The 12,233-nt window shown below is 37.9% G+C and overlaps 1 protein-coding gene across 3 annotated transcripts in view; it reads right to left on the bottom strand.

Annotated features, from left to right (window-relative positions):
• thsd7aa (thrombospondin, type I, domain containing 7Aa) overlaps positions 1–12,233 on the bottom strand; it is a 124,356-nt gene that overhangs the window by 59,423 nt on the left and 52,700 nt on the right. For all 3 annotated transcript variants that reach the window (XR_009267418.1, XM_058754473.1, XM_058754474.1), the window contains exon 4: positions 8,955–9,136. Coding sequence is in view for 2 of the 3 variants with exons in the window: in XM_058754473.1 (XP_058610456.1) it covers positions 8,955–9,136 (182 nt within the window). In the remaining variant the exon portion in view is untranslated. The remainder of the gene's footprint in view (positions 1–8,954; positions 9,137–12,233) is intronic.

Genomic DNA, 12,233 nt, shown 5'->3' with positions numbered 1-12,233 from the left:
TAAGTCCAAAACTATTTCAGATATTTAATTTACACACACCCACACACACAGAGGTTTCATGAGATTTCGTTTATGAAAGAAGCGTAGTAAAACAATAAAATTAGTGGTATTTTGCAATATAATTATTTTTTACATTTTTTTATATAAAATGACCTTTCTATTATGCACTCAAAAAAATGATTTAGCACTCAAAAAATGTCTTATTATTATAATGTTTTTCAGGGTTCTTGAATCTTTTAGAATATTATAAATGTCCTTACTGTCACTTTTGATCAATTGTATGTGTCCTTGCTGAATAAAAGAATTAATTTATTTAAAAAAATGGTAGTGTATTTACTGAATACAATTTTTTTAAAGAAGGAATGATGTTGGTTGAACTGTGTTGCATTGGACTCAAATTTATATCGCCCACACGTGTACCAAAAAGTGTCTAAAAAGGTAATGCGAAGCATTTCAATGTTTGAAAATTCGAACATGAAGAGATAAAATGACATGATGAACATCATTCTCATAAACAAGTGCTCCTGATTGCACGTTTTGCTAGACATCTCCCAAGACCCCTTTTGTCCTTGTTTTCTTTTTATCTGTAACCAGCACTCAGTGCAAGTGTGCTTTCAGCTCTGAGCCATAGGTGACTTTCTGCAAGGTCGGTGCGTGAACAGATCTGCTGCCGATACCCTTTGACGGATCTTCTCTTCATTCACATGCAAATTGCTTCGTGTCCAAAATGTGCTCTCTGTGCGCCCTGAGCCATTTCTAAAATCATTCAGTTCATGTGTTTTGTGTGTGTGTAGATTTTCAATGCGATCTAAGTGATTGATTGCATGGCCAGAGTCATTAATGATTTATATGAGCTTGTTTAAAATAGAAATTAAAGTTTTTTTTATTTTTTATTTTTTTGTGTAGTGCTCCCCTGGGACAAACATCCGCCGAAACGCTCAATTTAGCATGCTGAATTTACTTCCAAAAGTGACACGTCAGAAAAAGAAATTAGCTGTCAAATAGACAAAATTGATTTGCAAAAAATTTCAAATTGACTTGCAAATGCAAGTTCCCTTATTCCCACAAACAGACTTGTCTCCATGCACTGTGGTTGTGCTGTTGAGGTATTGAGGTGGGCAAAAACCTGTCTGACTTTCTGTCTCGGCGGCTCACGTTTCGCTGCCCTGTTAACCCAGTCTGATTAATGACCCTCTCCTTGTAGGTTGACCTTGTTCAGGTGGCACAACACTCGCTTGGAGGCCAGATGGTCTGCTGCTTGCCCACCCAGGGTTTCCCCGGCCTAATTATGGCACCAGTATCCCATCAGTCCCTCTGTCCGTCTGACAGCCGCCAACACATTCACCTGCTTGCATCACCATCATCATCATCAATAACTTGAGCCTGCCTGCGGGGCGGTGCAGCATGTATGCTCTGTAACAAAGCCACTGCGTTGAATATCTCATAAAGATCCACAACGGGGTGCAACATTGATTATATTCCGGAGAGCGACACGGCCGAGCCGAAACGAATGAACACTGTTGTTGTGTTCTGCTCTCTGTGACTGAGATGTGTTAATGGATAAAGATCGCGACAGCAGCTGCTTTCCCCTGTTGTCTAAATGTCTGAAGCCACCCGTGGGGAGAGGAAATCAAGCACAGCTTCCCCAGGCCCAAACAGCAGAGCAGGAAGCCGGATGGGAAGCGGCATTGGCAGAGAGGAAGACAACAAACTGCTTTTGATATGTAAAATGCATACTTTGTGTTCAGAGCCATTCTGGCATTCATTACATGGGTTTAGGAATCCATAATCCCAAAATGATTGAAAATGAATTTGGAATGCAAACAAAGCTTTCGTATTTGTGGAAACAATATATTTCACTGATTCTTCACTACTGGCAAAACAGAACACAAAACTGAAAAATAACAGTTTAGGGGAGGATTAATGTAAATTCAGAGGTATGTTTGTGCGCATCTACTGATTCCATTTCCACTTCCTTGCATTTCATTTAATATGAGTTAACACTGCCAGACACAAAAATAAATAAATAAATACATAAATAATGTGAAATATGTTAATGCGAGACTACAGTTTCAAACTGTTTAGTTTCAACAGATGGAGTTGAAAACAAAACAAATAAGCATAGAGTATACACACACTAACACACCAAAAAAAATAACATTAAAATTCTAAAATTAAATACAATAAATGTTGACAAAAAAGCAATACAGCTGTGAAAAGTGTATATATAATTTTTTCCCCCCACTGTTAGAAAAGTAATGTTTCATTAAAAGATGCAGATTTGGATAGTTCACCCAAAAATGAAAATTCTGTCAACATTTACACACAAACACGTTACGTTGTAAACCTGAATGAGTTTCTTTCTTCTGCTGAAAACAACACAACAGTTGCTGGCAGCCACTGGCTTCCATAGAATGGAGGAAAAATACTGTGGAAGTCAATGGCTACCGTCAACTGTTTAGGTTACCAACATTCATCAAAAAATATCTTCTTTTGTGTTCAACAGAAGAAAGAAACTCAGGTTTGGAACAAAATGAGGGTGAGTAAATGAACGATATTTTTGTTTTTGGGTGAACTATCCCTTTAAAGGAAAGTAGGAGATACCGTGAGGTCCTAATTTTAATAATGACACAGATAGTTAATATAAAAGTGGCTATGTGGCTGCTTTAAAAAAAAAACTAATGGTAGATAAAGTTGTGGGACATGCCTCAAGTATCAAAGTTTCATATGTACTTGCATCACACATTGTAATGAAATAGCCAGAGTGTAAACAAACATAGTTGTCCAATTTCAACAGAGGATTTAGCTATGATCCCTGGAACTGAATGATCAGATTAAATCTGCTTAAAGCACACGGTGTCTGTCCTTCAGTAAACCACCACTCCTGATGCTCTCATTGTCTGGCATTAATGTATATAAATACCTGTGAATAATTCCAAAGGCCCAGTGGCAAATCACTTGGAAATGTCCAATCATGTGGAGCTTGAAATTAAATCCTTTCAAATCTGTCTGAAACTCCCAGAGGGGAAAAGTGCCTGATTGATTCTTCATTGATTAAAAGGAAACCAGGAAAATGAGGTAAAAAGTAGGGCTGGCAATCATTTAAAAAAATTAACTGAATTAATTATGTGATACACAGATTAATTCATCAAATTAATTGTAATTAATCACATATAACAATGTTTGCTGAGACAGATGATGGGTAAAATAAAGGAAACCAAAAGAGAGAGAAAGAAAAAAAGAGAGCATGAGACAGAGTTGGACAAGGTGTGGAAAAGCTTGAGGTGTGTATGTGTGTTTGTGTGTGTGAAATAGGCAGAAAGTGTGTGTGAGAGTGTGCAGGTGTTCTTGCACTGTTCCTTTTCTTTATCTCACACAGTTCTTCCATCTGTCACCGCGTGACTCGTCAGCACGCCAGGCCTGTCACCTCCCCCAGCAGGAAGCTGCAGTCAGTGCCATGTGCTTCTCTTAAGGCCACATTATGGATGGGATTCCAGCACTGTCTGGCAAAACTTCCTCACAGACAGGAGGCTGGACTACCACAACCTGATCTGATCTCACAGAATTCCGTGTAATGTTCACGGACTTAATTAACCCCGAATCTGTGGTGGTATCACGGAATCGCCGAAAATTCCGTGATGGGCTCACAGAAGGCATCAGCCGTGGTCCATGCACGGATTCACTGGTTCAACACCAGCGCTGCATCGGACCACGTAAAAAGAGTGACTCCGATGCAGTTATACTTTCACTGGAGTACCTGACCCCACCCCTACCCTAAACCTACGCAGTTCTGAACAATAATGATAACGATAAATTATCGCGTCGGCATATTTAAAGTGTTGAACCAGTGGATCCGTGCGTGGAGCACGGCTGGTGCCTGTCACTGACTTACATTGGTATCACTTCTGTGAGCCCATCACGGATTTTTTTCCGTGAGCCCATCACGGAATTTTCGGCGATTCCGTGATGCCACCACAGATTCGGAGGTTAATTAAGTCCGTGAACATTACACGGAATTCTGTGAGATCATGTTGCAATCTGTGAGATCATGTTGACTACCAAGGTCCTGATTCACCAAGATGCATAACAAAAGAGATATGAATTGCGTGTGCACTTTTTGGGTGTATTGCTGTTGTCTCTAAATATTTTCAATATTATAGGTTATTCAAATTCTACAATGTACACACTACCTTTCAAATTTGGGGTCATTTTTAAAAAATAAATTATTCAGCAAGGATGTATTACATTTATCTATAATGACAGTAAAGACTTCTATGTTCTTACAAAATAATATGATGGTGTTCTGAAAACAAAACAAAATAATAATAATGTATTTGGTTTCCATAAAAATATTAAGCAGCAACTGTTCAACATTGATAATAATAAGAAATGTTTATTGAGCATCAAATCAGCATATTAGAATGATTTCTGAAGGATCATGTGACACCGAAGACTGGAGTAATGATGCTGAAAATTCAGCTTTGTCATCATATGAATAAATGACAAAAATAATAATAATAATAATTCACAATATTATGGTTTTATTGTATTTTTGATCAAATAAATGCACCCTTGGTGAGCAAAAAATAAATATAAAAAAATCAATCTTACCAACCCCAAACTTTACAACGATAGTGTTTAATGTTAAATAATTCAATAAAATACTCAGGTAGGACATTTTCAAACCAGTTTCACAGTGACTCCAGATAATATAAACTAAATTCACTTGTAAAGTCAGAAAATTTGCCATTATTTATTTACACATTTAAGATCTTTACCAATGAAAAATCTGAATTTCAACAGCCAAACTATCAACTGTACTCAACACCGATGCATGCGCTACTTAAGATGGTGAATTTTTTTCTGGAACTTGATCTGCTCTCAATGAACGGTGTTATGTAGAGAATATATAGGTTAGGATTCCTTAAAAATTTATTTTTAGTGTATACAAAAAATAACAGCATACTGACAACAAAAATTGACTACACTGACTACAAGATGCCTATGTTGCTCAGCTGAAAGATGCAATCCTCAATAGACAACGTCAGCAGATCAGCACAGGCATTTTTTCCCAAGTAAAATCAAGGTTTACAGTAGCTGTTAAATACACCATTGTGAGTTTTAGCCTATTTGTTTCATTTCAAAAGGCGAGCTGCTTTCTGTGTGCTTTGTCTTTCTGTTTGTAGTGTGACCAAGCCATACCAGGCAATGACTGCTTGAGGACAGCTGTGGACATTTGAATAAGTTCCCTGAGAGGTCGGTGGTTCAGCTCTCAGAGCAGATGGCAGGGGAGTTTCTGTGTCAGTCCGAGAGTGAGCGCAGGCCCAGCACCAGCCTCGGCACATGGCATGAGGAGCTGGCACCTCCCTGTCTCTGTCGTATTACTCCAGAGAGAATTTGTGTTTGAGTGTATGTGCACCTGTGTGTATGTCTGTGACGGCATTAGCATTTAAATTCCACAGTAGCTGCCTCATTAATTTGTACAGCTCTGCCTTCTTTATTCCTTAATTTCCCCCTGGTGATCTAATTTCAGCCTTTAAAAAGCAATCCAATTATATGTTGGCTTGAATTGTGTACCACAGTACACACATCAACTGATCTTTGTCTAACAGCTCACAGTGAGCCTGTAAGTCTGTAATGGGGCAGAGGTGACCAGAGTCAAAAACAGAAAGGTGATTTTACCAAATATAACTTAGCATCAAGCATGTTAGTCACACAAACTTTTATCAAATAGCACATGAGTAGCCTTGCGATATGGCTCTATTTCAGCACGGCTGTGATTCAGACAAAATAACCATCACCAGAGCTGGGTAGATTACTTACAAATTGTAATCAGTTACTGATTCCAGATTACATGACAAAAATTGTAGTCAGTAACGTAATCTGTTACATTACACATTTTAGGTAATATAATCAGATTACTTTTAGATTACTTTTGATTTAACTTGTTTATCACATTGATTTAAATAGCATTATGTTGTACCATAATGATGTAAAAAATGCAAAGAGTAAGAAAACTTGTTCCATTCATTGTAATTTACAACATGAAGTGCATTAAAAATATTACATCAAGGTTTCCCAAACTAGGGTTCGTAAAGGAACTGCAGGGGGGTTGTGAGTTTAATGAAAAGCTGACAATTAATTAAATCATAAAAAATGAAAATAAATCATTTTAAAACAAACTCCCTTTCGATGAAAGTCTCTTCACTTGGCGGCCATATTTGCAACGCCTCCAGGCAGCTCGTACAAGACCAATCTTAATGAATGGGGGAATCCTGAAATCTCAAAAACTGCTTACTGAACTCACAATTAAATTACATATGTCAAATCAGCAACAAAAATATGAAATTAATTGCCCCATGAAAGTTGTTTCTTATGGTCAAATAGCGTTTAAAAAGCTTATTTTTCACGCTAGACCAGCCAATGCGCATGCGGAGTCATAACGTGCTTAAGACTGCACATGTGCATTGGCTGGTCTAGTCAGGGTTGCGTTCAGCCCCGTCAAAACATTGCAAAACGTTTTTTTAAACGGAAATGTTGGTGCGTTGAACACCCTGTTCTGATGACGCAAGAGTTGCAACTAAGGCAGCTGAGAAGGCCATTCTTTGTGTTCTTTTTGAAGAATTTTCAGAGCCTGATGAAATCGGTATAAATATCGGTATTAATCGGTTTAATACTGCAAAATATGCTCAATGTTGCAGTCACAGCCCTTGCCGTCCATTCTTATGTAAAGCACTTAATTACCATTGTGTATGAAATTTAGTATATAAATAAACTTACGGAAACCAGGTTTGGGCTTGAATGTGCCCCATGTTTCTATGGAAAATGTGGCTCTTTTATTTAGAAGGTGGGACTATTCCTCCATATTGCGCGCTACAGTTTCTCCCATTCATAAGTATAGGAGTGAACCGTCTTTGTATTTCTATAGTCTTTGTTTTAAATAAAACACTTACTAAAAAATATGAAATATTTTTGTTTACCTGCATGTCATGCGATCATTAATCAACATCAACAAATGTGATACTTAGTTATTGAAATATTTATTTTAAAATTTCAGGGGTACTTAAAGAAAATATAGGCTATTTGGTGAATAAGGTTTATATGACAAAAAGTTTTGTAATGCCCGCATTACATGTAACTAAGAAATAACGTGAATATGTGCATTTTAATTAGTTATAATTAATAATACATGGTTAAAAAAAAAACTTACAGAGTAATAATTCAAATAAAAATTAATGTGTTCATCAGTAGTTGATGCAATGTTGAAACCCTTCTTAAACCTGAAATGATTTTTGTAAATCCAGTGGTCAAATGCTGTTGCCACCTGACTAATGACCGATCTTTGTGTGAATGTCCACAAAACCGGACTATATATACATATATAATATGTATATAATCGGTAGGCTATTATAATCGGCACCTCAATTTTAAAAAATTAAAAAGAGAAATTAGGGAGAATCAATGAATTATGAATCATTTATTGCTATTGTGTGAATAATATGTAATCATGTAATCCATAAAAAGTTAACTGTAGTCTGATTACGAGTATTTTAAAATGTAACTTACTCTAATTACAAGTACTTAATTTTTGGAATCTGATTACGTAATCCAGATTACATGTAATCAGTTACTACCCAGCTCTAGCCATCACTAACACAGGGCGTTTCTCAATACCAAATAAGTATTTAAGACTTACTGCCGCTGGACAAATAGCATATTTAATAACCCGTAGCAGATCTATTAGGTGCAGCTGGGGAGGTAGAGGGTTTCAGAGAAACTCTGAAAGCATGCTGCGAACTGCTCTAGTGAATGCTAACCAGCCATTTAAATGTAAAGCAGCAAGCTCATTGGCTGCATATGCAACATGAACCAATAAGCTTGTGCCAGGTAGTTTAACGTTGCGAATATCATCAGTTTGCATTAAGGACCCATCAGCCTGCACCATCAAGAGTTTCATGACAGAACTTGGAAATTGCTAAGCAATTCAGTCAAAAATACAAGGCAGCGCTCTGATACAGCATTAAAATATATAAAAATATATAGTTAAGAAACTTTGCCCTAAGCCAAAACTGTTTGCTCTGGAACAAATAATAGATTAATAAGACCAAAGACTGCCCAAATTATAGCTCATCTTTAATCACTATAGAGACATCATAACCAGTGGCAAATTCCAGAACTGGCCAAAGTAAGGCTGCTCTCGATGGGTTCATGAGAGCTGAACAGCAACTGACGCCTGGAGCTCACATCTCCGAAAACGTCAAAGCAAATTTTCAAATAATAAACAAACTGTATATTTGAAGTTTAAACAACTACATTCTTAAAACTTAAAAGTACACAAATCACTGATTTAAGCAACTTATCACACTTATATAATTGCTCTTCGTTTGCATTATTTATTAATCTATTTATTCAGGTCAATTCATGTAGGAATAATAATCATTGTATCTCACAAATTCACTTACATGCTTAAATCTGGCATCATATGCCATACTCATATGCTGCTGTACTGTTGATGTCAGCACCAACTGGGAACATTTTTGGAAGCTGGGCTCTAATTCAGGGGACTGCGCCATCTTCACAGTATGGGTCTTGGCAAGTTTTGAGTTGAGCACATGGATGAACTTGTTTTAATGTTAACGCTAGCATAAAAAACAAACTAAAAAAACATGCACAACAAATGTAAGATGATGCTCGTTGCAGCCCCCGTTCTCACTAGTAAAAGAATGGTTGCCAAATCCTAATGTTCATCTATTAAATCATCTGGATTCAGTTTTATTCACTGAACGGAAAGCATACACTGAGTGTGGGACTTGCATCAAGCTCAAATAATGCGAGAATGTGATAGGAAATGATTGGGGAGAGAGATCAGAATGGGTTCGGGACATACTGTTGAACCAGCAAGTGCATTAACCACAAGCAGAGGGTTAAGATACTGAATTTGATAGTTGTATTACCGTCTTTGTTCTTGAGAGAGCTGAGGTTAGATGAGGTTTCAGTGGGGGCTTGAACGCAGTAGACCTCCCTGGTTTGAACCCCGCCTCCACAGAGCCCTGTCTGGTTGCTCCGGCGACGGTCCTGTTGGCTGAGGAGCACATCCACCCTGCAGTCACTCCACTCTGTGGTTCGCCAATTATACCTGCGGAGACAGAGGAAGGAAGGAAATTTGGTGAACAGACGTGTGCTGATGAGTATTTAATGTTCTCTTAATTTATCCTCTGAAGGCTAGAGATTTGTTTTTATTACACAAAAATAATCTACTTTGTTCCTTTGTAGTTATAAATACAGTTGATTTTAAATAGACTAATCAGAAGCCACGTCAGTCAGGATGAGCTCTAAGGTCATAGCTTTATTGAGCATCATTGAGTTTGATGGCTGGGCTGCTGTTTTTTGATTTATCATGTTAGCAAAACACTAGGGAAAAAGCATCAAAAGCTGAGCTATGCATAGAAATGTTGCAACAAAAATGACACACTCTATACTTATTATCATATGCATTTTTTTAAATTAGATTTTTTTCCTGTCCAGAGACACCCTTATGAAAATTAACCATGAATTGTAGTAAAAGTGTAGTAACCATGTTTTTTTTGGTGCATTGATTACCATTTGTAAAACCACAGTTTTACTACAAATACCACAGTTAAACTATGGTTAGCGTAGCAAAACCATACTACTTCCACTAGCTAGACCAGCACCAAACTAGCCAGGACCCAATGTTATTATTAACAAAAACTATTAAAAATAAAAAATAAAACATGGGGGAAAAGTAATTTTTGATTACATATCAGTGTTATTTTATTATTATTATTTATTTTATTAGTATTTTAGTATTAGTATTTTATTAGTATTATTTATATACTACTATAGTTTTTATTAATATTTTGAATTAGCTATACATTTTATATTTTCAGTTTTCATTTTATTTTAGTAATTCTTTGTGCATTTTCTTAAATATTACTATTTAGTTTTAATCAGTTAATTAGTTATAGTATACAGTTTCATCTTTTATTTATTTTCAGTTAGTAATTTTAGTGCTTCAACTGAACTTATTTCACAATTTTCATTTAGTTCACATTTTTGCCATACATATTACAAATAAATTAGTTTACTTTACTAGTTTCTTTCAAAGTCTTGTCTGACTTATGTTGTTATGTTATGCTATGCTATGCTGTGCAATGTTATGTTATGTTATGCTATGCTATGCTATGCTATGCTATGCTATGCTATGCTATGCTATGCTATGTTTCGTTTCGTTTCGTTATGTTTGTTATGTTATGTTATGTTATGTTATATGTTAACATATTTTGGATATTTGTGTTATGTTATGTAAATATTTTAGATTTTAAAACAAACTATTTTTATACAAAAAAGAACAAATCCTGTACGCTATCTGCCCTTGCAAATGTATCAAAACATAAATGTATTCAACATGCCTGATGAAGGTCATGGACCGTATTCATACATTTGCAAGGGCAGATAGTGTGCGGGATTTATTATTTTTTGTTGGTTTTCCTATGCACCTATCAATTACCTACAGGTGTGTGAGGGTAATTGTCAGTCCTCTGTCGTGTGTGTCATGTGTTCCCGCCTCTTGTTTCCTTATTTGGTTTGCTTCCTGTCCTTTTTTAGTGTGATTGTCTGTTATTCTGTTCAGGTGGGTGTGTGTGGGTGTGTGTGTGTGTGCAATTATCTTGTGTATACAAGTTCCTGCCTGTTCAGTTAGATTTTGTCTGGTCTACTCGTTATTCCCCGGTGTTCCTGTCTGTGTCAACATTGCCTTGTCTTGCCCTGCCTTGTTTGGATTCATTAAAGACTGTTATTTGAGTTATCCTCATCTCCTCATTCCTCCCTGCTGTGTGCACCGTGACAGAAGACCAGACCTACAACGTAAGCGACACTCCTTCACCTCGTTTTGTTTTTCGTTTTTGAAAGTCTTTTATTTTGGTTCCTGTTTGTCTGTCTGTCCCGCAGCAAGGAAGTTGCCGCTCGTCATCCCGCCATAGCCCACTGCAAGTCGGTGTGGGAGTTCGGCAGGATCGTTGAGAGTGCCACAAGTCCGTTGGCCACGAGCCCCTCCACCACGCCGCCATCCGCGGCTCACCCTAGCCCGCCTGGAGTGCAGGTGGCAAGCCCGCCAGCCGCCGCTGACTCAAGCCCGCTGGCCACCGCTGAGCACGGTGCCATGGATCCAGTTCCCGAGTTTCAGCCAGGAGAGCCGTTCCCGTGGATCAGTTCCCCAGTTTCGGCCAGGGGTGCCGTTCCCGGGTGCCATGGATCCAGTTCCCCAGTCACGGCCAGGAGTGCTGTTCCCCGTTCCCTGGATCCAGTTCCCCAGTCTCGGCCAGGAGTGCCGTTCCTAGTTCCCGTGGATCCGGTCCACACATCACGGCCAGGAGTGCCGTGCCATGTCCCAGAAGTCATGGTTTTTAAGTCTTGTAGTGTCCACAGGAGCAGTTTTAATCCCAGTCATGTCTTGTCCATGGAGACTCGTTATTCCCTGGTGTTCCTGTCTGTGTCAACCTTGCCTTGTCTTGCCCTGCCTTGTTTGGATTCATTAAAGACTGTTATTTAAGTTATCCTCGTCTCCTCGTTCCTCCCTGCTGTGTGCACCGTGACAGTAATTGTTGTTGTTGTTTTTTTTTGTTTTTTATAAAATCTGAATTGTTACAACCATAACCTGTTAATTTATGGTCGTTTCAGTAAAGGTCTTAGAGCATTTACTAATGAAATGATGATACACATAAATGAGACATAAATAAAACCTTCTGGTTCAGTGTTAACAGTGTGAGCGCTGGCTGAAAAGGAAAGCAGCTCCTCTTTACCGTTGGTCTTTGATCACCATTTCTTTTCCACATGCGTCTTCCTGATCAAAAGCTGGAGGGCATGCTCGAGGGGGAAGCGCTGGTAGTGTGTGTGTGTGCATTTGTGTGCTGTGTGTTCAAATGTCCAGTGACCTTCAGTATAACAAATCTGGCTTCCAGCTTTTAAAAGAGTTTAGATAAGAGTAAAAAGAAAAGAGAGCATCTTTTGAAAACATTTAACCATGAGCATGCAATCTAAACTAAGAGGGAAATGGTCCCTTGCTTTGCTTCTGTAGTGTAAATGAAAGAATATGAAAAATTTATTTCAGTTTTTGAATACAGCAGGTTGTATTTTAGAACCCATAGAGAATTCCTGCTGACTTTCCATGGTAATGGCTCTCAACCTTTTTCACAGATTCAAAATGAAGTCCATTT

This window comes from Onychostoma macrolepis, chromosome 19 (genome assembly GCF_012432095.1).
Source record: "Onychostoma macrolepis isolate SWU-2019 chromosome 19, ASM1243209v1, whole genome shotgun sequence".
In the NCBI taxonomy this organism is placed as follows: Eukaryota; Metazoa; Chordata; class Actinopteri; order Cypriniformes; family Cyprinidae; genus Onychostoma; species Onychostoma macrolepis.
The sequence above is the reverse complement of the archived record's forward strand: the minus strand, read 5'-3'. Positions and strand labels throughout refer to the sequence as shown.